The following is a 26,866-nucleotide window of genomic DNA, read 5'->3' as shown; positions in this document are numbered from 1 at the left end:
TTGGCTCTAGACTTTGACTTCTATCTAATAATGACCTAAACATGCAGTAGGTCACATGACACCAACAGTTGTATGCCACCTGATGTTTTCTGCTCAGACTTTGTTTCTTGAAACAGTCACATACAGTAAGTGGAAGTTATTTCCTCTTAGTGTCGTAAGATATGATTACTCCCCAAAGAGCTGGTGCCAGAACAACCAGAACAAGAATCTAAATCCTTCTTTTCACAGGTGAATTGTCTTACTGTGCTTTGGCGCTGCATAAGTAACCATATGGGAGATAAGAGAGTATAGGGGGAGTAAGACGGGCAGCATTACCAAATCCTGGGGACAGAAACAGTTCAACGAGAACCTGAGAAAGAGTGTCATTGGCTCAGGAGATTTGAGGGGGAATGACTGCAAAGGTCTTTTGGCTGGCCAGTAGGTTTGCCCTTTCTGATGTTTTATATAAAGGTTTTTGGGACTGTGGCAAGAGCAGAAATTGGGTGTCAGAGAGGAAGAAGTGAGGTAGGAAGAGGAAATATCACCAATGCTTGGCTGTTGAGAATTTGGCCAGAAGAAGGGAAGGTCCTCTGGTGAGGGAGAGAAGAGCAAAATCAAATGAGGCCCATGTGTGTCTTACGGAGCCCTCTTATGCTGACTGAAATGCAAGAGCTTAACACCGTCTTTCTGCCGGTGGTTCTGTCCATTCTACAGTTGCATTTGGGCTCCATGTTTTCAGATGGTTGTGGTTCCTGAGAGACTGATGTGTGTATAAGTTGGCCTCCCAATGATTGGTTTTATTCAAACTATTGATTCTGGTTCCAGAATAGTGTCCTTTCCCAGAGTGAGCTGTTGCCCGCAGCAAACCCAGGGAGCCTGGTGCTCCCTACCTTTCTCTTATGGTGCAAACATAGGACAGGCATTGCTCAGACCCCTCAACAAGGAAGCATTTGAAAGGCCCCATGTTTGTATCTGCTGGGGCCAGAAAAGTGTGGAAACAAAAGCCAAGCTACCAGGGTTCTAACAGAGGCCCTGATATCTTTGTGCTTAGATGAGAAGTAGGTGGATCTTTTTTCTTTTTCCTTTCTTTTCTTTTTCTTTTTTCTTTTTTAACAATATCAGCTCTGATAAGTAAAATTCCGTCGATAATTTCTACCATTTTTTCTGTTATTAACTTAGCCTGTGATCCTCTCAAAGTCAAAACTTTTTATGTCTGGGCTTCATTTTCAATATTTAGAAATGGAAGAGGAAAATAGAAATAGATATTTGTGAAGGTCTGTTATGTGCCCCACACTTTATAGTATCTCATTTAGTCTTCAGAAAAAAACCCAGTGGGGCAAGTATTCTTCCGTCCCGTTTTACAGCTGGAAACATAGAGCCTCAGAGAAGTGGACACACCCAACCTCACACAGGCGATAAAGGACAGAGCTGTAAGTTGAACTCAGGACCATCTGATCTTCCCAGTACACTAATGAAATTATGAAAACATGGCTTGTGACCGATCAGTCATCACATAGGGCATTCTGAGAACGTTATTTAGGTGGCAGCCTATTCGCAAGTCAGTGTGACATATCCTTTATTAGTGTCATCTCTATAAATTCCTGATAATTTGCTCAGACGTTCTAAGGAACTTCTACTGGGGTTTTCCTCTAGATGTTAAAAATTTACATATTTTGTAGCACCTCAGTGTCTTAATATGGCAAAAATGCCACCTATAAACAGGACACACATGGTAAAATAAATCCATACGTCTATAAGAGAGTGAAAATAACTTTTTACCATCTTGAGTAGCAGTAATTTTCCAGAAAGAAAGCAGATGAAATTCTAGTGCTTCAGCACTCATTCTAATGCTACAGTTCAGTCAAAATCTATTTAAAATGTATAAATGAAAAATATAAGCAATCAAGAGTAAAGCCAAATTAACTGGCATTGGGTTCATATTAGTATTATTCAGTGTTTCCTAAATTATTCTCCAGTGGAACAGGGCATTCCATAAAATGGACTAATGTATTAAAGTCAAATAATACAGATATTTTCCTAATTTGCAGGAAAAATAGATTTACTATATAGACTTCTATAATTTTAAGTTTTTGTAAGAAATTGTTCTTAAGCCTTTGTTATCTATCACCACTGATTGAATGTTAGATTATCTAGCACTAGTATGATAGATGATCAAGTAAAACAAAATTGCATTTGAATTACTGTACTATATCAGCAATTTTGTGGCATTACCTAGAGAGTACCCTGACCCCCAGGTATTTGGCCATCTGAACTAGTTTGAAAAATTAAACTATCAATGAAGTTAGTTTAAAATTTATTCACGAAATGTGCCACTCAGGACAAGTCAGCCTTACAACTGTAAGATACGGAGTGACTCCACTGAGTAATTATTCGAATATTTATGTAAAGATTCCTTCTTTGCATTCAGCAAGTGTAATAAAATGCTTATGAAAAAATTAATGTCTTACCTACAGCATAATGGACAGTCTCTTTTAGCCTATTTATACATAAAATGCCAAAATAAACATCAAGAAACCTTTGCAAAGTACATTTAGCATCCCCCCTCCGTCCCCCCAGAAAGAAAACACCAGCATGAAATAGTTCTGTGATTCTGTACACTTCATCTCCTCAGGCTGCCCAGTACCTAGCTCATCTATGATGGAAGAATATGATCATTTAAATGCAACAAGAACATCTTTGTAAATGGGCCTGCCCCCTTTCAACAGCAGCACAGAGCTAGAATTCATCTCACCATTGGCTCTGCTTCCCATAAATGAAGGAGTTGAGTAACCAAGAAGCCGGCTAGACCTTCCTCCCTTCCTGAGCTTTGAGGGCCAGGTCTTTGCAAATTCCACCCTTCCTTCCTGAAAGCCTGGACTCAAAAGGGCAGTAACAGAGAGATGGAAAAAACACACACATCCACCCCATCCTGACCTTTCATCTCTTCTAAGATGGTCTCAGTGTGTTTGCCATGGAAAGTATGTCCAGTAGATAGGAAGCAAGAACGGCTTCGAGATGCCTTTAATGGGTAGAAAAAATTATTATGGCTGAGGTTTAATGAATGCTCCTGACGTTCCCTGTGGATCATGTGGGTTACACCTAAGTAGGTGTAATTAGCTAAATATTGTGTGCTCTACCTAGGGATGATTAAGGGGCAGACATAGGTTTAGATCGCATTTATGGCTCTGTAGTAAATAACAGAAGCATGTAAATACCCCACACAAGTGTTTTATAATTAAACTTTTGTGAATAGTTACAGAAAAGGTGCAAAGATAGTACAGAGAGTTATCACGTTTCCCGCACTCAGTTTCTTTTATTAACACCTTTCATTACCATATGTATATTTGTCACGCCTAAGAAGCCAACATTGGTACATTATTAGCAACTAAATTCTGTATTTGCATTTTGTTTCTTTTTCCCAAATATCTCTTTTCAGTTCCAGGATACCATCTAACATACCACATTATATTTGGTCATCGTGTCTCCTTAAGTCTCGTCCAGACTTACACGAGTATTTTTAAATTACTGAAATATTAGAGTGGATGGTTGGGGATTTTATTACATATACGATAATTAAGACAGAATTAACCCATAGTGAAGAACTCTGAATTCTGATTTTTTTGCCTCCTGGGAGGAATCCCCTTCATTTCCCAATTCAAAATATGAGATGAGATGGTGGAGATTGGAGAAATATCCTTTCTTGTGCTGGGGTAACATTAGAAAGAACCTGGAAATTACCCCCGGGACATGCCATTAATTTGCTTTCCTCCCCAAATTTCCCACTGTTGTATCCACAGGAACAAAGAGAGAATATGTTGTGGCTGTGAATAGTAGTGTGTGTGGGGAGGGCTATTTTAAAAATAATAATTTTTCAATTAAAAAAAAATTCTGGTGATTTTGTTCCCAGGGCAAGCAGAATGCAATAGCCTATTTATTTCTGAACTGATACTAAACCATAGCTAAAGATAATGTACAATTTTGTGTATGTCTGTATAACCACAATCATAAGAGAGAGCAAGAAATAAGGCTCTCAAGAAAGAGAATCTGAGGAAGAACGCATAATCGTTGTGTTCAATCTTAGAGCTGCTTTTGAAGCTGACAGTGGAAAGTCCCATTGACACGAAGCACTTCAGCTCCCATTGCTCTAGTTTCCTTTATAAAAAGAAGTTAAGCCTCTCCAGCTTAGCTAGAGAAACATTTTAAGTTAACTAAGGTTTTCCATTTCTTCTGCCACCTCCCTGCTCAAGCCATGATCACTGTGTGCCTGGAACTGTGGCAATAACCTCTTTCAGTTCAGGGGTGTGTGTGCCTGCGTGCGTGTGTGTGTGTGCGCGCGCACGCGCGCGCGCGCTCCTAACCACCCTTGTTGGCAAACCTCTTTGGTCCAGCCTACACATCACTGCTGAATTAAACCTCCTCAACGTGTCAGTGGGCTTATTTTCCTATTCAGAAATCTTTAGAAGCTTCCCATTTTCTAGAGAAGAAAACTGAAATTCTTCAGACTAGCATTAAGTACTTGCTATGATTTAGTTTTAGCTCAAGATTGTCAGCAGTATTTTTCTTTACTCTGATATACCAGAGTCCCTACACCAACCAAATATTTCTTCTCTCAGTTCACTAAATTAATAACTGTAAATTTCACTAAATTAATCACTGTAATTATTATGAACAATTATTTTGTACCTTAATCACCATAGGCTTTCTGCCTTTGAGTCTTTGCTTAGTTTTTCCTTGGCTCTTATCTAGTATTTCTACCCTTTCTACAAAAGGCACAGGTAAAAATCCTACCTTCATGTCTCTTTAACTCCCACCCACCTCTCCCTCTAGTGATCTCTCTGTCCTGAGGATTCCTGATTTCCATGTGCACTCTCAGTATGTCAGTATATCTCCTCCTAGTTATCTTTTCTGGATATGCATACTTATGTAGTGTCTGCACTGAGTTGGAATGTTACCAACTAAATGATTTTTTAATTCTTCTTCCACTTAACATATTATGAACATTTTCATGTCATTAAATATTTTTGAACTGTGATTTTTAATGGTTTCAGAGGTCATCTACATCACATTCCACATTGTATTAAGGCATTTTCACATAGTTGGACATTTAAGGTGTTCCCATTTTTTATGTAATATGTAATGTTTTCCTGAACAATCTTACCTCTAATTGTGTATTTGAGATAAATTCCTAAGAATGGGCTTACTGAGAATGCCATTTATGAGGTTTTTGATATGCATTTCCAAATTTCCTTCCAGATAGGTTAGGCCAATTTTTGTCATTGATCGGTTGTGTTTGAACGTGGCTTTTTAAACACTGTCTCATTGGTCCTGGGGGTTATCATTTGCTTGTAAGAAATTTTGTGGATTCATGTTTGTGAATGAGGTAGTTACAAGGTATCTCACTGTACATTTACATGTTCTGTTTATAAGGCCTTTATCAGAGGGGTGTCTGCCAGTATTTTCTCTGGGTCTACAACCTGTCTTTTCATCACTTTCTTGACAGTATCTTTCTAAAAGCAGAAGCTCTTAATTTTTTTACTGAAGTATTGTTGACGCACAATGTTACAGTAGTTTCTGGTGAAGAGCATAGTGATTCCACAGGTTTATACACTCTGCTGGGGTCACCGCAGTGTGTAGCTCCCATCCGTCACTGGCAACACCATCACAGCATCATTGCCGTGATTCCTTATGCTGTGCCTTTCATCCCCATGACTTATTCATTGCATAGCTGAAGTCTGTGGCTCCCACTCCCTTCACCTATTTTGCTCATCCCCCCTAGCCCCGCCCCTCTGGCAGCCATCAGTTTATTCTCCGTATTTATGGATCTGGTTCTCCTTTTTCTTTGTTCTGTTTTGTTTTGCAGATTCCACACATAAGTGAAATCATAGGGTATTTGTCTTTTTCAGTTTGACTTATTTTACTTAGCACCATACTCTCTAGGTCCATGCATGTTGTTGCAAATAGCAATATTTCCTTCTCTTTTATCTTTTATGGCTGAATAATATTCCATTGTATATATGTATGTGTGTATATATATACCTATATAGGTATATATATACACACATATATAGGTATATATATACACACATGCTATATCTTCTGGATCCATTCATCTGTGGGTGGGCACTTGGGTTGCTTCCATATCCTGGAGGCTGCATCAATTTACATTCCTACCCACAGTGCATGAGGTGTTCCCCTTTGGACACATACTCACCGACACTTATTATTTCTTGTCTTTTTGATTCTAGAAATTCTGACACATATAAGGTATTATCTTATAGTAGTTCTGATTTGCATTTCCTTGATAATTAGTGATATTGTGTGATTCATGTGTCTGTTTGCCATCTGTTTGTCTTCTGTAGAAAAAAGAATATCTGTTTAGGACCTCTGTCCATTTTTAATTGGATTATTTGGGGGAGTTTTTGGTGTTGAGGTGTGTAATTTTTTTTAATATATTTTGGGTATTAACTCCTTATCAGATATGTCACTTGCAAATACCTTCTCCCACCCAGTAGGTTGCCTTCTCATTTAGTTAATGGTTTCTTTCACTATGCAAAAGCTTTTTATTTTGGTTTAGTCCCACTAATTTATTTTTGCTTTTGTTTCCCTTGCCTGATGAGACATATATAGAAAAATGTTGCTACAGCAACATTTCATCCCCATGTTAGAGAAATTATTGTCTGTGTTTTCTTCTAGAAGTTTATGGTTTTCTACCTCACATTTAGGTGTTTTTAATCTAATTTGAGTTTATTTTTGTGTGAGAAAGTATAATGAGGTGGTCCAGTTTCATTCTTTTGTGTATAGCTTTCTGGTTTTCCCAACACCAGCACCATTTGTTAAGGAGACTGTCTTTTCCCCATTTTGTATTCCTGCCTCCCTTGTTGTTGATTAATTGACCATATATTGTGGGTTTATTTCTGAGCTCTCTTTTCTGTTCCCTTGATCTATGTGTCGTTTTTTGTGCCAGTACTGAACTGGTTTGATTACTAGAGCTTTATAATATATCTTCACACCTGGGATTGTGATAACCTTCAGTTTTGTTCTTCTTTTTCAAGATTGTTTTGGCCTTTCAGGGTCTTTGGAGGTTCACAAATTTTAGGGTTATTTATTCTAGTTCTGTTAAAAATATTGTTGGTATTTTGATGAGAATTGCTTTGAATCTGTAGTTTGCTTTGGGTAGTATGGATGTTGTAACAATATTATTTCTTCCAATCCGTGATTGTTTTCTTCAATTTCTTTTGTCCACATCTTAATAATTAGAAGAGTTCAGGTCTTTCACCTCCTTGGTTAAAATTATTCCTAGGTATTTTATTCTGTTTGGTGCAACTGTAAATGGAATTGTTTTAATAATTTCTCTTTCTGCTACTTTGTTATTAGTGTATAGAAATGCAACTGATTTCTGTGTATTAATTTTGTATCCTGTGACTTTGCTGAATTCATTTATTGCTTCTAATAGTTTTTTGGCAGAGTCTTCGGGGTTTTTTATACGTATAGTATCATATCATCTGCAAACAGTGACAGCTTTACTTCTTTCATACCAATTTGGATAACTTTTATTCCTTTTTCTTGTCTGATTGCTGTGGCTAGGACTTGCAGTACTGTGTTGAATAAAAGTGATAACAGTGGATATCCTTGTCTTGTTCCTGATTTTAATGGAAAAGCTCTCAGTTTTTCACCATTGAGTATTATGTTATCTATAGGTTTTTCATGTATGGCCTTGATTATGTTGAGGTATGTTCCCTCTAAACTTGCTTTATTGAGCATTTTTAACATAAATAATGTTGAATTTTGTCAAATGCTTTTTCTGCATCTACTGAGATGATTGTATGACTTTATATCCTTCATTTGGTTAGTGTGATGTATCACATTGATTGGTTTGTAAATAGTGAACCGTCCTTGATTGAACCATCCCCAGAACAGAAGCTTTTAATTTTGATGATGTTCAGTATCAAATTGTCATGAAGTTTGCTCTTACCTAAGAAATCCTCAGCTAGTCCAGAGTCACAGAGATTTTCTCCTGTGTTTTCTTGAGAAGTTTTATAGTTTTAAGTTTTTATAGTACGATTTTTAAAATTAGTTTTTTCACATAGTATGAGATATCAATTGGGGTTCATTTTCTCATGATAATTAATAAAAGATACAAATCTTTCCAGATAAGGAAATTAAAATAAAAACTCGTCTATCAAAGATATGTTTGTTGTTTAAAAAAGAGAGAAGTAGTTTGCCTTTAAGGTGGTGCACAGGAAATTATTGCTACTAGTTCATGTCTTCAGTCTAATTTGGGGCATACCTCAGATGAGTAGATGAATGATTATTGTCAGAAAACCATACCTTGTATTACCACTTGGGTTGTTTGGGAGCTAGATTTTTTTTATTTCACTTAAGTGACTAATGTAATTGTGTTAATTAATATATTTATTTATACAAGCATTTTTGAGAGTTAAGGAGTACAAAAAACTATATTTCTTGGATAGTGTGGGAAATAATTTCTCTGCAGTCCATGAACAACCTGTATGCAATTAACATCCGATTTCTAGAATGAAAGGAAGTCAACATAATTAACTTTCTTGAACCACAAAATTATAATATAAGAAACATCTGTCAACATTAAGAGATTTTTTGGGGGGGGGGGCTCTTGGGAATGTACAAATAAAGATTATTAAAGGAAGATGGGATAAGTAAGAAAGATTTTGTGAATATTCTTGAAGTTATTTGTGAAATGAAGTCTCTCAGTAATTGGCAGGGCCACCAAAGCCTTTTTATCACCTGTTTTTCTCTGTAGGTCATCAGCTCAATGAGCTCCCTTTCTGAGTACTGCCTGCCTTCCATTCTGCGTACATTATTTGACTGGTATAAAAGGCAAAATGGCATTGAGGATGAATCACATGAATACAGACCAAGAACAAGCAATAAATCAAAAAGGTACATTTCTTTTGTGTAGGAATTATGAGGTTCCTTCCTTCCTTCCTTCCAGAAACATAAGTCAAAAATGGGATTTATGCATCATCTAAATCTGCCTGTCTGCACATGGATACCTAGCAGGTGCTGCAGAGGACAGGGCAGGGGCAGCTGTCTAGCAGTGGGAGTACTAGTCACTGTCACTTGTCACAGGTTGAAAAGATAAACTCAGCCTTATTTTGACATTGGTGGGGCAGGTGTAAAAGGGTCCTAGGTTACCCTCTTGTCTGCTTTTTTCCTGAGCTCTGTCTCCTCCAGTGTATACCTAAAAGCAGAAGGGCTGTTGCAGGCCCTGTGTGATGCTGTCTCGTCCTTGCTAGTAACCTTGAGTGCCCAGGGTGCCCGTGTGGGGAGGAGGTGGGGCGGGACATCAGCAGTAGGCCTGGAGCTGCCACAAATTAACCCTGTGACTTTGGACAACTCACCATCTCTCTATACTTTAGTGTTTTTGTGAGAAAAACAGGGAAGTCAGGTTGCATCATCTCAAACTTCCCTTGCAGCTGAGAATTTTGTTTATTCTATGCTTCCCTTCTCTTACGGATTTGAAAAGTGGAACTTGCTGCTACAGAAACACTTTAGCAACCATAAAATTTAAGATTCATGTACTGTCAAATGAATGGGCATCCCCCAAAAGTTTATGTAAATATAAGTAATTTCATGTTTGAAGTATAAGTAAATATAAGAAAGTTTGCTATTTTACCTTTAAAAAATATTTTAAAAACAGACTTCTCTGTATGAATTGATTATGCATTTTTAAAGAGAAGTAAACTGAAATGAATTATTCAGAAAATCAGACATTAATTACTTCTTGTGAGTGATTTATCTCTTTCATTTCTCTTGACACTTCTAATACATTTTTTAAAATACCCACTTCTCAGTGTCATGGAATGAATTACATTTCATCCACACTTGTAATTTCATTTTATAATATGCTTGAGTTTATGCAAGATTGAGTCCTTTATTTATCATCTTGTTTGGGAGAGAAATTAATAGCTTTTTCATGTTGAATCATTTTTTAGTTGAAGAGAGGGAATTTTTTTGTGGTGTAATTTACATGTGGCAAAATTCATTCTTTTAAAGTGTGTAGTTCTGTGTTTTTAGTATATTCACAAGGTTGTACAGCCATCACTACTAACTCCAGAACATTTTATCACCCCAAAAAGAAACCCCATTCTAATTAGCAGTCTCTTCTTATAAATATTCTTGATGTATATAATTTTAAAGGTAAAATCTTAATTCTGTGTCTGAAAATGGTTCAGAATGTGTGATCAGTAAGCTAATTGTATCAGGGGCACCTGGGTGGCTCAGTTGGTTAAGTATCTGACTTTCGCTCAGGTCATGGTCTTAGGGTCCTGGGATCGAGTTCATGTATGGCTTCATGCTCAGCGGGGAAATCTGCTTGTCTTCGCTCTGCTGCTCCCCCTGCTTGTGCTCCTTCTCTCTCTCAGATAAATAAATAAATAAAATCTTTAATTAATTAATGGTATCATTTTATTATTCTTCCCATATTACATGATAGTTTATAAACAGATAATAAACTTTTCTTGAAAGTGAAGAATGGAGCCATTTTAGTGAGTTGAATTGAGTTTTAGTTTTGTCTGTTTTGTCAGAATGTGGTTACTAAAACTGGATTATTTATTAGCTTATTTCTTTATGGATTGGAAAATAACATTTTAAAAGTCATGCTACTGATTGTTTTGAGGAGATCGGAGAAATTGCCAAGATCAAATACGGCATCAGGACAGAGAAATTCAACTTAGCAGCATTTAATTAACATTTGGGAGTACAAATAAGAATGTTTGGGAGAAAGCCAAAAGAATAAGTGTGTCTAGAGCATGATGTAGGTAATAACACAAGTTTCTGTTACTAGAAGAAAAGAGAAGAGGAACTTTAGAGGAAGCATAAGCAACCAAAAACAGTCAAATGTGACAGATGTGTACTAGGGTTACGATTTCTAAGATTAGTACAACATCAACATTTTGGCTGCCAAATAAATTTGTCAAATGCTGCTGGCTCCTGGCAGTTAGACCTCAAACCAGCAATAAAGTTGAATTCATTATTGGAAAAGTATAGGTCTTCTTTTTATTTGAAAACATAAATTGACTTATTAAAAAGAATCAGGGGTTTAAAGTTTTTCTCCCTGCCAAGAACTGCTTTCTCAAGGTCCTCTGGCCCCTTTTAAAGGCTCTTGTTGGCCATCCAACACACCAAGTTTCTGTCTACTGCCGTTGGCCATCTTGGAAAGCTCTCCTTCCTTTCAGTCTTCAAACTTCTTATTTACTTATTCCATGATATAATCTCTAGGTCAGACTTGTGAATGTTCTCTTTTCTTAATACAATTCCATGTGTTTTCTGCTCCTCCAGCTGGCAGAAGCTCTTAACAGTTCTAGTGGGTCTTGAAAGACTTCAGATAGATGGTTTGGGCCAGTGCTTTTCCTCTTGGCAGGACGAGTCACAGTGATCCTGAATGAATGAGTTCCTACCCTGTCCTTACATTTCTCCTTGAGAGTTACAGTTATAGCCTCCCTTGTTAACCTGTTCTGTCATCCACCACCTTCATTTGACGCTTCTCCAGAAATTCTTTTCTAGATCTTAAATATCACCTTCCTTTCTTCTCATTCCCATTGACTGAAGGGAAAAACATTCAATATTTAAAATGTTCTTGATTTATTTTAAACATACCTGCCTGACAAGCCCAAATCTGGTCATCCTTTCTCATGGCTTTTTCTTACTATGCTAGCATTGAGCATGTCCGTGTTCAAGAGACTATATTAAATACAGTAAATGCTTTATCTTGTTTAATACTCAAGCAGACCTTTCTGTAATTACTATTATTATTCCCATTTTGTAAATGCAGCAATTACTGGTAAATAGAAGAGGCATCATTTTAATCCAGGACTGTTCCACACCAAAGCCAGGGCTCTTAGCCACAGTTCTGTGCTAGGGTCTCAGCAATCATGTCATTTGTCTTTCTTGGTTCAATTCCAAATTAGCTCTCAATGAATATGTTAGATAAGCAGAAACTGGGAGTGGGCTGGGGGTGGACAGACATTTCTGTCCTTCTGACAGTGCTAATTCTGCTCCCTAACCTTTGAGTGAGTTCAAATGACTCCACTTTGCCTCTTTCTGCCTCTTCTTCCACCTGTTTTAAGACCATTCTCTCTCCCACTGCCCCCTCACTTCTTCATTCATAAATCTCAAGTGACAGAAAGTCAAGAGGAAAGAGGCATGGAAACCAAAAAAGAAAAGTGATTTCTAACCTTTCTCTACCCTCTGTAGTCCTGCTGTAGCTGATAATCACATTTTGTCCTTACTGTTTCCTACATTGTGTAGCTTCTTTCACAGGAGCTTCTCAATATCCACCTCCAGTATGGCAGCCCTGCCCTGGGTCTCTCTCCGTTCTACAGATGATACAATTCCAAAAAGTCACCTTAGAAAAGTCCATGGAATGACACCTGGGTGACTCAGTCAGTTTGTCTTCCTTCAGGTCAGATCATGATCCCAGGGTCCTGGGATAGAATCCTTCTTCAGGCTGCCTGATCAGTGGGGAGCCCACTCTCCCTCTGCCTCTCCCCTTGCTTGTGCTCTCTCTCTCACCCTCTCTCTCTCAAATAAAGTCTTTATAAAGAGAAAGAAAGAAAGAAAGGTCCATTGAATCCATTGAGATTCACAAGTATCTACTCAAGCTGACATGGTTGAAAAGTTGAAATTTCAAGTAAAAATTCTGGTCCAATGTGAGTTCCCTACCCCTCACTGATAATAAGAAGCATTAGCCTATATTTACCACTGTAATCTCATAATAGCAGAATTGGTTTGCAGTCCATTGGGAATGCGCCTTGATGTCTGGTGAATTGTATCACTTCCTGAATATCTTCAATGACACTGAATGTGAATATTTTAAATTTTACAGTGATGAACAACAACGAGATTATTTAATGGAAAGACGGGACCTCGCCATTGATTTTATTTTTTCTTTAGTATTAATAGAAGTTTTGAAACAGGTAGGTCAGGAATTTAATATTCCTTTTAGATAAGATTTATCTAAAAACTACTTATGTTTTTAAAATCTAAGTTTTAAATTGTTGGTGAATTTCAGATACTGGGTCATGTGAATTACGCTTATTGATTGCTAGAGGCCATAAAGTTTCCAGAAGTACTGTTACTGATTTGGTCTTTAGTATTCCCTTCCAAGTTTAGAGCTATCTTTTTTTTTTCTTTTCAGATTCCACTTCATCCTGTAATAGACAGTCTAATACATGATGTTATTAACTTGGCTTTCAAGCACTTTAAGTACAAAGAAGGGTAAAGTAATTTCTCTCCTTACAATTTTGAAGAAGTTGGGTACTTAAATCTAAAACAAGAGTTCTCTTTTTAGATGACGGGGGAATCCCTCACTTGTCTTATCATATCTTATTTAGGTACCTTGGTCCTAACACTGGCAATATGCACATTGTGGCCGACCTGTATGCGGAAGTCATCGGCGTGTTGGCACAAGCTAAGTAAGTGAACATCAGTCCTTTACCATAAGAACTTGAGTGCCTCTTCCACCTCAGACCAGCCCCACTCTCAGGAAAGGGCTGTGTGTGAGCTTGTAGAGAGCTAGGCTTCTTTTTGCAATGGCGCCATGTCTCTGAAACTGACTAAAAGCTCCCTCGAGGCAAGTACCAAGTCTGTTTTCAGTCGTTTTCTCTGTCATCTGTTTTATCTGGCAGTTGGGTCAGGACCTACCTGGAGTCCATGAGTTTCAGACTACTGCATCAAAGAACGAAGTGGACTAACCCAATTACTTTTTCTCTCTGCCCTAATATTCCAAAGACATTTACCAGTTTTAGAAGTTTTGTTTTATATATTCCATGAGTGAGTAGTTATGATATATATCATCTGTGAATGGGAAAATTCCGTTCTAGAATGTCCCTCTACTATAGACCTTGCTTAATTCAGCTGAGCTAAAAATGTCCCAAACTCTGTCATGGAAACAAGTCGGGGGAAAATTCTCATTGCTAAATTTATCTGGCCCCATAACACTACTTAGCAGGCTAGAACAAAGTGGTGTTAGACTATTAGCAATAAAATACTTCTTCCAAAAATGATGTCACACCTTATTCACCCATCTTCATCTTATTCAACCCTGAGGCAAATCAAGCAAAATCCTGAATGCCGAGATTAGGCAAAATGAGCCAGAGACAAAATATGAATCCAGGCCAGGAGGTGAGCTTAGAACAACAGTGATGCCCTGATGCTTGTGAAATGCAATCCTCAGAAAGAGATTTTTATCAACAAGAGATGGAGTTTCCTAACTTAATAGCATGGAAATACCCAGTTTATCCAAAAACAAAATTTTATAAAAAAGTACTTATTGAGCAACCTTACCTAGCGAAAACAGAGACAAGAACCCAGGAAACATACCCCCCAAATTCTTCAGTGTGACTTAGTTAACCCAGTTTATCTAGTCATCTCAACTATATATTTTTTTCTAACATGTAAAACATCAGTGTTAGGTGGGAGAGAGGTAGGAACACTGATGCCAGTGAGAAATATCAAAGTCAAAGACTAGCAACAACAGAGAGAAAGAAAAAGTAGCCAAAGCCTACATAAGAACTAAACTACAGAGTTATCTGGGCCATTTTGCATGAGATTATCGTCGTCATAATTGTGGTTCGTGAGCCATCAAGGAAAAAAAAAAAGCCTAATACATCCTTTTCTATTGCAACTAAATATAAAGTATTGGTATTTTGAAGGGAGAAGCTTCAATTACCTAGCAAGTTGATTCACATGTATCAAACCCATTCCTAGAAAAGATCATAAAAATAAGTTATTGATATGTATTTGGCTCATTTGTGTTAAACCCTGAAAATCTCAGCATATTCCTATGTAATTCCTTCTGCAATTATCCCAGCCCAAGTCTCTTATACTGTCATTTGGAAAATTTAATTTGCTAAAAATGGCTTTTTGTGTTTTTCTTAGTTGTTGTGAACTATGCGTGACAACATTGGTTACTGTAGATGAGCTTCCTTGGCAGTAGTGATGTTAAATTGATTGTGAATGAACTGAGAAACAGTGTCATAATTAAGCCACATTCTAAGGTTATAGGAATTTCTATATTAGGTCAGATTTATATGATCCACCAAGCCAGTGTTCTCTTGCTGCCAACCATGGCTTGTTTTAATTTCCATGATGTCAGTATTTGTCCTAATTCTTACCCAGCAATAGCTGGGTATGTGAAATGTCTCAATTTGGACAATGCTCCCATACTTGCCAGTCATAAGAGAACCCCTTGGTCAGTGTCTTCTTATGGTAACTTCAGTAGTGTATAGTAATTACAGTGATATATTCTCAACCAGTCAATGTATAGGTAACCTTCATTAATAGTACAATCCTGTGTCATAATCCAAATTATCACATTGTTTCCTTTTTGTGAATATGCCAGAAACGTTACTTTGTCATTGCCGTAGAAAAGTACTGTTTACTTTGTTCTCAGGGGGGAAAAAAGGATGTATGCTTATCTAGTACAGAGTGGTTATCTTTTTTTTTTTTTTAATAAACTTGAGTTTAGCAATTCTAATTTTAGACTTTAGGTCTAGCTCCCAGTGGTAATGCATAGGAAATATTTTTTTCTTTATGACTTTAGTTATTAATGCTTAATTTTAGTCTTTAAGTTTTAGCAAAATCACAATTTTTTACTTACTGATGATAATGCACTTAATTCCTGTCATAAGGGAAAAAATTTTTTCTATTTAGTGATTATCACCCAAAGCGTTGACTTTCTGAAAGTCAGTTAAGTTAAAGTTTGACTTTTTTAGGTTAAGTTTTTTTGGTTAAATCTGATATATTTATTTAAATAGTGATAATGGCCTCTAAGATTCATAGATTTCAAAATTACTTTCTCTTTATACAATATAATCATAACGTATATATTCTTAAACTCTCACTTTTATAATATGTATGAATCATTTTAAAGCAGTTTATTTTTCATATGGATGTTCTAGTATTTCAAAGACCGAGTAATCATTGAGTTACTGTATTTACTAAAGGTGCAGTCATTAAAAATGAATTAATTTTTCCCTAAAATTACTTTACAGAAAAATAGATTTTAAGTGCAAATAGATTTTGGGATACTTTTAATGCTAAAATAGTATGTTTATGTCATCTGGGACTTTTAAAAGTAAAAGATAGCCATATTTATTCTTCACTGAAAAATAAATAGACTGTCAGCCACCCACTCCTGAGACTGTTGACCTAGTAAGTTATACAAGTAACCTGCCCTCTCCTACCGCTCCTTGTTTTAGTCCTGGATTAGGGATAGAAAACAAACTTTCCTAAGTATCATATGGTCTTTAAGACAGTATAATTCTAACCTATAAGATTACTTTTTCCTTTCAAGCTTTCACACTTCAAAATTAAAATCCTTGGTAAGTTCTTTTAGTGTTTGGGAATAACTTGAATAAAAATACAATTTTTAAAAATCCAGTTGAGAATTAATAAATTTATATAATCTTGATGAAAAATGTTCCTTCCATTGCTTTGCACGCCATTTCTGCCTCCCACCCTTTATCATCACTGCCTAAAGACTCAGCCTTTACCCCAGCTCAAATCCCCAGAAATCTCTACTAATTTTCCAGCTGGAAAGAGTGCTTTCATTCTCCTATGCCCTGGAGCCTCTTTAAGTGTTTTAGTCTCATAAAGGCAATGTGAAATATGAGAAAGTGATTTGGCCTGACCATTCCACCTCCCGGAAGGATCAGTGAGATTCCAGCAAAGGGTCAGGCACTGGCAAACACACCTCACAAAAAATAACAACAACAGCAACAGCAACAATTATTATTATAAATAATATTTAATAATTTAATATTATTATTAATGAATTGGTTTAATGAATAAACAATGTAAATAAATAATATTTAATGGTTATTACTCTTATTAATATTTTAAAATTATTATTGTTATTATTATTCACATCGCTTTATCTTCCCAATCAAACTGTATACGTTGTTCTTAGGACAGTGACTGTATTTCATAGTTCATGACAAGGTAAGGCAGCTGGAGTATGGTAGAAATCCCTGGAATTTGTGTCAGAAGACCTGCGTTTGAGTCTTCTTTGTCATGTTGATCTTCCATGTCTGTTTCCTTATTTGTAAAATGGAAATGTGTTCACTGCCTGACGCAGTGGATTGTTGTGAAGGCAAAAATGTAAAAGAATATAATGTGCATAAAATATAAATCGTCTTATAAATATACCTTATCATGATTCCATGTCCAGACCAGTGTTCCATAAACTTTAGACAGCAAAATCACCTCTAGGGCTTGTTAAACAAGAGTCCTGGAAATGAGCCCCAGTGTTTCTTACTCGGTGGGTGTGGGGTGGGCCAATAATAAATGTTTCTCCTAAGTTCCCAGGCAGTGCTGCTGCTGCTGCTGCTGCTGATCTGGGGGCCATGCTTGCAGAACCACTGGTCCAGACATGACAGCACAGAGATTAAGTGTAGGGACTCTAGAGCCAGACGCTTGGCTTGAAATTCTGGCTGTCATTTACCAGCTGTGCAACTTGAGCACATTAAGAAGTCTCAGCCTCAAGTTCCTGTTCTGTAAAAAGGGTATAATAATAGTACTCTGCTCAAGTTGTGAAGATTGAATGATCATGAAGATGAACTGTAGGGTTGTCTGAGCTTTGCTTGGCACATTGTATGTGCTGGATGCCTCCCTATAGCTGCCATGGTCACCATCTTCAGCATCAGATTATTTTCTACTCTATAAGGAGAAGGAAAGAAAGATGACATTGGAATTTGGATTTTCTATTTTCTGCTCCATTGCCTTCTTAAAAACCTCTTTTATTGGGAAATATGTGTAGCAAACATGAAGAAAAATCTCTAAATTGGCTTAGAAAAAATGCAGTTTTAACAAATTATTTCCAAACGAGCCTCACATAACTTTCTGCACCCAAGCCAGGAGCAAGAAAATGGCCAGCTGTTGCCAAGTCTCTAACACCAACTTGCCCATCATGGCCCTCTGTACTGCCTTCTGGTGAAATAGTACCTTCATGTTTACTGCCTATTTTATTTGACCTCAAGTTTCTACCTTGAGCTGTCAAGAGTTGTCTCAACCTTCCAGGATTCTGTTAGTTGGCCTTTAACTTTTATAATCATAATAACCCTCTTTAATCATGCCTTGCTCCTAATTGACCTTTTCACATACGTGGAATCCCAGACTGACTGTTTCAGGAAGCAAAACACAATGAGTTTTAGAATGCTTTCCTTTTTCTTTTAACTAGCCATTTCAGAAATAGTTAGGATAGCTTTTATGTATATGTTCCTCTACCTTGGGTACTTTGCAGATCTGCTACTATTTTCCAACCTCTTAGGGTCTATTCTTTTTTATAATCTTATATGATAATGTTGTAATTAATATTATTAATTGTTACTATTTTACTGTTTATACAGACGCCTCAAGCTCCTTGCAGACTGTGTCTTTTTAGTTGTAACATCCCATGCGTGGAGAAAATGCTTATTCAATCTTTTAGATTTGATTTGAGTTTTTTCATTATTAGATTCTCCTCAACCTAAAAACATTTTTTACAATGATCATTAACAAAAAAGCATGAAAGAAACAACAATAGAAAACTCTGGAAATGGATTAGGACTATTTCTTGGCATGATTTGCTGTCATTGTCACAAATAACAGGCCTCTGCTATTGCTCAGATGCTTACAATTAGACATACTTCAGGTCCTTGGGGTTGGCAGGTATGCTGGAAATTGCCCAGCCTGAGGAAATGCAGCTTTTTGTTGTGCTCAATTTAAGAGCGAGGCCATTTTAAGAAGGTCTGAGTAACCCTGGATCTTCTCCCTGACTGAAGGAAACATTGAGCATCTTATAGACTAAGAGAAGGAGAGGTTTGTACTCTTTGCCCAATCCCACATAGCAGATCCTTACAAAATGACAGCCATGTTCTTCAACTAATTCAAAGGACTCCTGTCACTGTGCCCTGTCACTCCTAGACACTAGAGGCCTCCATTATGGTCACTTTCATACCCATTATTTGATAAACCACTCTTGTTCTCTTTTTAGATTCCCTGCTGTGAAGAAGAAATTTATGGCAGAACTCAAGGAATTACGGCACAAAGAGCAGAGCCCATATGTTGTTCAGAGCATTATCAGCTTGATAATGGGGATGAAATTCTTTCGAATTAAGATGTATCCCGTGGAGGACTTTGAGGCTTCTCTTCAGTTTATGCAGGTAGGTAACATCTTGGGCAGGAGAACCAGGGGCTATCAGCCTGAACAACTCCCTTCATCAGAACGACTGACTTGGTACGTGAAAGCCCATTCACTTGACAATGTAAAGAAGTCCTACTTTTTCCTCAGTAGTGCATAACGTGCTTTGTAGCCAAATGCTAGAGTTGCAGGCAGATAATTTCACTTTTAAACTTTCATATCACCTTTGAAGTAGGGTATATAGTGGAATGTCTTCTTGGTGGACTTTTTTCTCTTTTTGACCCATCAGCTACATTTTGATCTATGCATAAAATATAGCTGATTTTTTGCTTTTTATAATTGATAGCATCGAGGTGGCTGTTTAAACATTCATAGACATCCGAACTTTAAATAATGTGGAAAACTTTGTATTCCTACTATAAAAGAGAATCAGTTTTTTATTTTTTTTTTTAAGAGAATCAGTTTTTTAAAAATCAACCAAACCATACATATGGTTTAGGTGTCAATTATGCAGTGTTTCTCATTACATACTAACAGAAGAGTTGTTGCTAATGTGGATTTTGCAGAACATGAGGCTCTATTAGAATTTATGAAACTTTCTTTAGTACTGCTGGAAACTAGGTTTGGTGAGGGTCTTTATCAGTGTCAAGCTTAGATATAGGGATGAGGTATATAGACTGTACTGCTTCATACCCACTGAAATGGCTATAACCAAAAAGACAGATAACAGGAAGTGTAGGTACAATGTAGGGAAATTGGAACACTTGTACACTGCTGGTGGGAATATAAAATGCCCTAACAACTTTGGAAAAGAGTTTGGCGGTCCCTCAATGGTTAGATCTAGAATTGGTGTATAATCCTGCAATTCCATGTTTCTAGGGATATATCCAAGAGAAATGACAATATACATTCACACAGAAACTTGAATGCAAATGTTCATAGCAGCACTATTCATAATAACAAAAAAGTGAATACAGCCCAAATGGTCATCAACTGATGACTAGATAAACAAAATGTGGTATATTCATCTAAGGGAATATTATTTGGCCATGAAAAGGAATGAAGTACTGATACATGCTACACAGTACATGTATGTACCTTGAAAATATTATGCTAAATAAAAGAAGTCAGACACAAAAGGCTGCATATTACATGACTCCATTTGGATAGGCAAATCCATAGAGACAGAAAAAAGATTGGTGGTTGTGTAGGGCTTAGAGGAGGGGAATGTGATTAGAGAGGTTGGAAATGACTGCTAAAGACCAGAGAGTTTCTCTGAAGGGTAATGAAAAAATTCTAAATTTAATTGTGGTGATAAAGGTACATTGTGGGGGCCCTGGGTGGCTCAGTTGGTTAAGCATCTGCCTTCAGCTCAGGTCATGATCCCAGGGTCCTGGGATCGAGCCCCACTTCAGGCTCCCTGCTCAGGAGGTTGTCTGCTTCTCCCTCTCCCTCTTTGGGCCACTCCCTCTGATTGTGCTCTCTTTCTCACACTCTCTGTCAAATAAATAAATAAATAATCTTTTTAAAAAATGTACAATTGTGAATATCCTAAAAGCCATTGAATCATATGCTTTAAGTGGGTGAATTACATATCATGTGAACTATATCTCAGTGAAGCTATTTAAAAACAAAAAGAAGAAGAAGAATATATGCCATGTATCAAACTTCTTGGGTTTAAATTCAAACTTCAGCACTTACCAGTGTGTTGACCTTGGGCAAGTCACCCTTAACCCCTCCCCACCTCACTTACCTTTGTGCAGAGCAATAATAATGGCACTAATCTTAGAAGGTGGTTCTGAGGATTCTTGGTACATGGTAAGCACTTAGTAACTGTTAACTATGTTTATCCCTCTCTCATATGAATAATTCATGTATCTATGTACTTGAATAATGACTTGAAACAGTATTTACACACATATATAAAATTATGTAGGAAAAGGGCCATAATTCCAGGAAGCATGAAGCTCCATTCTGCACTGGGGAAACCATCTCAATGACTCCATGTTGGCAGTGCCTTTCTTGGAATGTTGTCTTAGTATAGAATCAATAGAGTAGGGATTTTACTAACTTTTATTGGCAGTGGTCCCAATGTTGACTGAAATTAAGTATAATAGCTAATATAAATATTTACATATCGTCACAAACACGTGTAGGCTTAGACCCTTCCATGAAAACAATACCTAATAAAGAATTATTATCAAAAAGGCCAGGAAGGAGAAAGGGGCTGGTGGAATTCTCAACAGGTCAGCTTTCCTAATAAATGATTCTCTGGGCCACCAGAAATACCCTTTCATAGATAGCAGTCCACACGCAAAGACCGCCTTGCTTGAGGAACTATTCTAAGGGTTTCTTGCCTGAGGTGGGGGAGGGAAGCATTCCAGACTTGCTTATGAAACTATCTGAATAATAAACACACCTAAAATGTCAGAGCTAAGAAGTAAACAGCTCTGTGCCTGGGGCTGTCACAGGTCCCAAAATAAGTTTAATATCTTCTGCCTCCCTTACCATGTTTACCTTCCCTGTGGATCTGTGTTTGTGGGTTAATCAAGGACCTAGGGCCCCATGCACAGTAGGTGGTCAACAGAAATTTATCAGCAGCATATGTCTGAATGAATCAACCAGTAAGTCAGCGGATGAGTATTGTTCCTGGTTGTAGATGCTTTGTCCTTTCAGCATAGTAGGAGAAGTAGGAGACTGAGAAAACCAGTTTTGCAAAATGTCATTGAGACCATTTTGAACTGAAGTATAAATGCTAGAACCCAGTGATTTTTCTTTAATGGATTAAGGAATATACTATGTTAGTGTGTATGATTGAATTAAGAGCTGTTTCCTTCAGTTTGTTTAAGGACATTTTCTGTGCACATTTCAATCTATTCTTCCTCCTTTATGTTTTTTTTCTACTTCCTAGGAATGCGCACATTATTTCCTTGAGGTCAAAGACAAAGATATCAAGCACGCCTTGGCGGGGCTTTTTGTTGAAATTCTTGTCCCAGTTGCTGCGGTGAGTTAATGTTTTTATTTTTTTTAAGAACTTCAAATTGGATTAGAGAATCACCAATTTCATTAATATAATATTAACATGCATCTCTATTTTAGGCTGTTAAAAATGAAGTAAATGTTCCCTGCCTTAGAAACTTTGTTGAAAGCCTGTATGACACCACGCTGGAACTTTCTTCTCGAAAGAAGCATTCGTTGGTTAGTAACTCTTGAGAGAATGCAAAACTGCAGAGGCTAAAATCCTTAGGCTGAAATTTATTTGAGCGTCATAAAGGTCCCCCAGATGGGAGCATTACCTGCAGCTCCGCCCAAAAGAGGGAGCATTTCAAAATTTGGAGCTTGTACTTAACATTGACCATAACCGGATCCCAATAATATGAGGGGATTAGACAGTGTCACCTCAGACAACCCTTCTTGTCCTAAGATTCTGTTGTTTATTTTCAAGAGTGGCTTAACTTGATTTTTGTTTAATTTTGAGTATTTTTTCAAATCTAAAAGTCAAAGTTTATAATAACAGTTTACCTTTTTCAATCTCCAGAGGTCTTCACTGGTTTGTTCCTATCCTGATATTCAAAATCAAAATGGAAGCAGGCAGCAAAGGGAGTTGGGAAAGAGACAGTTGCCCGTAGGAAAGATTCTCAGAAGGCTGAGAAAACAGTAGTTGGGAAAGCTTTTGTGTTGAAGAGCAGCAGCACAGAAAAGTCTTCTCAATTACCACAACCTTTTGCCCTCAGTGGAAAAAAAAAAGAAAAAAAAAAAAAAAAAAAAAAAAAAGCTCTGGTTTATGAATGGACACGCGGCATGTGAGCCACAATTGTGATAGTGTGGAGGAAGCAGGTTACTTAGGTAGCTGGTTAATTGGCATGATTTACGCCAGTCTTCAAAGTATGAGCATCGCCACTATTATTTGAGCTAATGTTCAGAGTTGCTTTGCTGGCAGTGCTGACAGATGTCCTCACTGTCTGCTTCAATGGTAGCATAGTTCAAAGTCAGTTTAAAAGCAAGTGAATAAAAAAATGAAGTTAATGGTCCATGAAGCACTAAATCTCTTTGTGGCAATTGTTTTTTGCTAATTCACCTTAATGGATGAGCCAGTTCTATTTTTGTTTAAATTTTCCCTAGCCTTAATTCTTTGGGCACCATCCAGGTGTATGTTTGGTTCAGCAGAATGGTGATGGGGGCTGCATATATATTTTTTGGGTGGCCGCTCATTAGCTTGTCTATCTTCTCCAGTTGCTGTGGGAAACCAGCCCAGTTAGGCAGGAAAAGCACAGTAGCACCTCTGTTTATTCACACGTAAGCAAATTCCTCCTGTGGTTAAATTTGTCTTGGTGGAGTTTACCAATGCAATAACATTTCTTTTAGGAATCTTCCTTAATTACAGGAAGATTGCATGCAAAAGAAAATATATACACCCACCTCTCAGACAAGGACAAGCTAGTAGGTGTTTATGAGCAAAAACCCCAATAACATTTTTAAAATCTGTGTGCCTTCCTGCTTTCTCTCTGATGATTGAGAGTGATCTAAGATAATGAGTTTGTTTTTAAAATTCTTAAGTGAAGACTAAATCAGTAAATCAGATTTCCACTTACTATACATGAAACTTATTATACACTTTAAAATTCTAGATAATTCCACCTCCATCGTTGTCAGAAGGCGTTTGCGAAATGCCTACCTCTGCATGGCCCCTCTGAGCCTTGTGTTATAAAGCGTCCTGTTTATTCTGGCCCACAGAGAGAGGTAGCAATTCCAGAGAACGTGTGTTACCTGGTTTGTTGAAATAGAAATCAGCTCATGACCTCACCTTCTTTCTCCCCAGGCCTTGTACCCCCTGGTGACCTGCCTTCTCTGCGTCAGTCAGAAACAGCTGTTCCTGAACAGGTGGCACGTCTTCCTCAACAACTGCTTATCCAACCTTAAAGTTAGTATTTCTCAGTTCAAAAAAGTCTTTTTTTTTTTTTTAAAGATTTTATTTATTTATTTGACAGAGAGAGATCACAAGTAGGCAGAGAGGCAGGCAGAGAAGGAGAGAAGAAGAAGCAGGCTTGCTGCTGAGCAGAGAGCCCGATGTGGGGCTCGATCCCAGGACCTGAGATCATGACCTGAGCTGAAGGCAGAGGCTTTAACTCACTGAGCCACCCAGGAGCCCCTCAAAAAAGTCTTTTGTACACAAGATATGTGTCTGAGACTGGTGCATGTGCTTCTGAGAGCGATTCCTTATGTCTGCAGGGGAATTAGCCTGCGCTTTTGAGAAAATGAAAGAATATTAATGAGAGTTCTCTTTATTAAATATAGTCAATTTTATATAAGATTTTATTTATTTATTTACTTACTTACTTAGAGTCCAAGCCAGGGGAGGGGCAGAGGGAGAGAAGGAAAGAGAATCTCAAGTAGACTCCCAACAGGGGACTTGTTCTCACAACCCTGAGATCCTGACCTGAGCCTAACTGAGCCACCCAGGTGCCCCAAATAGAGTCAGTTTTAGAAGATAACCAGGGATAAGAGATATCACTCCAAATCTGGGGAAATAAATCTTTTCTAATAAGGATCGTTTTCGGGGTAGAATTAAATACCCTTGTCTGTGCATTAAATACTGCATTTTATCTAACTGATTTTAAAAAAAAGAGAGGCCACACTTCACTGGCAGAACCATGTGAATTGATTTCAGATGCTCACCTCTCCTTCCTGCAGCCATTCTCTGCCCCCTGCAGTCTAGGAAAATATTTGGGGGAAAAAGTTCTTTCTGTGGGAGGATTGACCCCAGTCACAGAGAATACTCATTTCCTGTCATTGTGATCTGTGATTATTTGAAGGTATTCTATTCAAGCCACATGGTAGTCCATCAGTCCTAGCCATTCACTGAGCAAGTACTGTGGTGGGTATGCAGCACAGGTGCGTGATGATGAGAGGAGGGACATCATTGTTTCTAAACCTGAGGAACCTACAGTTAAAACTACTATAATGATTAGCTTTAAAATTGGCTTTATAACTTCTAAATGGCTAAGCGTATTTTAAGTTTTAGTGACTTGCTGATATAAGACAACTAAGTGAAAGTCAACCCTAATGGAAGTTTAAACAGTGTATATTTTCTAGTTTTATCCAGTTGTGTCTTAAAGTTCTTCTACAAGTTTGATATTTGCTGCTTTAGAATTTTTGAAATATCCTTAATTATACAATACTGTATGTGCTTATACATGTTGTCCTGGCTTTTTTGTTATAAGGCACTTTAATTTAGTGAAGTGGTTAAGATTAATTATATTATTTTGGCATTTACCATAATTACCCCATAATCTGCATTAGAGCGGTTTTAAGCATGGATTATGAAATCCAAGATTAGAATCATTTATTTTCTTCAAATTGGCAGTGAAATATAGTGGCAGGGGATAGAATTAAGCTTTTAAGTACTCTGAAAAACAAAAAGCTTTTCAGGGTTATCAACTATTATATAATGGGCATTCTCCGATATTTTACTTAAGGATTTGTGCATCTATAATACATCTCTAACACAGAGCCCAATGTCATTTTGTTGTTGTTTGGTCCACTTTTAAGTTATTCAGTTATTAGTTCCAGTTAAAAATATTTTTTGTTCATTTACCTTTTACACAGGTAGAAAATAGTCATTTTGCTCGAAACAAAAGAGAGACATAATTAAGAATGTTTACAGTGCATTTTTCTGTGTATATGATACTATGTTTGCAATGAATTTTAGTTAGAATTAAAATAATACTTTGTATGAAAATTTATTGTTGTGGCCAAAAAACCAAAATTTTTTGTTTAAAGTAGATATTTTGAAATAAAGTGGCATAATCTTAGTTTGGAACATAATTGCTTCAAAGTTATAATATTGGTGCTTTAGTCAAAACTTACCAGAAAGACTTAATAACAGGGTTATAAATGGCCCTAGAGAGAAGTGAGACTACAAGCTAATAGTGTATCCCTATGCAGACATTTCAAGCATTAGGATTTCTAGGAGAATGGCCATGATGAGATCAGAAAGAATATATAGAGGGAGTAGTATAGAGATGACTCAAATTCCAGAATTCCATTTAGTTCACCCAGTAGGTATGAAGTACCCACTGCGTGATGTGCTAGGGAAGGTGCTGTAAGGGGGGAATATAGGGAAAGTCGACTGTATTAAAACTAGATGGAGAATAGAATCTCTGTCCTTGAGGAGTTTAGCATTTCAGTGGCAGATATATAACAAAGTTTCAAAATGCGTGATAGACACAGTGAGGGATGTAAATGTTGAGAGTCGAGAGATATTTGTGCCATTTGTGAAGGTTCGAGACCCCATGAAGCGTGAAAGAGATAGTTATTAGGCCAAGTTAAGGCAATGATATTTTACTTTATGGGTAATATATTGTTGGAATTCATCACCCCAAAGCTAAAAGATATAAAAAGATCCTTGATAAGTTACCCTCGGAATAAAATGGTATCGTATATATTTAGAACTAAACCCAGTAGAGATTCAATGAGACCATTTTAGGGGTGCTTGGAGGGCTCAGTCGGTTAAGTTTCCAACTCTTGATTTCCATTTGGATCGTGGGAGGGGGCACCACCTCAGGCTCCATACTCTGCAGGGAATCTGCTTGGGATTCTCTTTTTCCCTCTCCCTCTGCCCCTCCCCTTCATGTTCTCTCTCTCTCTCTCTCTCTAAAGTACTAAGTGAATAAATCCTCTTTTTTAAAAATGAGACCATTTTAAAATGTCATAAATATACAGAAA

At 37.3% G+C, this 26,866-nt stretch overlaps 1 protein-coding gene across 1 annotated transcript in view; it reads left to right on the top strand.

Moving 5' to 3' along the window:
• Positions 1-26,866, top strand: part of FRY (FRY microtubule binding protein) — a 260,339-nt gene that overhangs the window by 76,713 nt on the left and 156,760 nt on the right. Inside the window, exons 4-11 of the mRNA XM_080799698.1 lie at positions 8,759-8,898; positions 12,845-12,935; positions 13,157-13,236; positions 13,353-13,433; positions 18,995-19,163; positions 22,053-22,145; positions 22,241-22,339; positions 23,961-24,062. Coding sequence (XP_080655824.1) covers positions 8,759-8,898; positions 12,845-12,935; positions 13,157-13,236; positions 13,353-13,433; positions 18,995-19,163; positions 22,053-22,145; positions 22,241-22,339; positions 23,961-24,062 — 855 coding nt within the window. The remainder of the gene's footprint in view (positions 1-8,758; positions 8,899-12,844; positions 12,936-13,156; positions 13,237-13,352; positions 13,434-18,994; positions 19,164-22,052; positions 22,146-22,240; positions 22,340-23,960; positions 24,063-26,866) is intronic.

The sequence above is a fragment of the Martes martes genome, assembly GCF_963455335.1.
Source record: "Martes martes genome assembly, chromosome: 3".
Taxonomy (NCBI): domain Eukaryota; kingdom Metazoa; phylum Chordata; class Mammalia; order Carnivora; family Mustelidae; genus Martes; species Martes martes.
The sequence above is the reverse complement of the archived record's forward strand: the minus strand, read 5'-3'. Positions and strand labels throughout refer to the sequence as shown.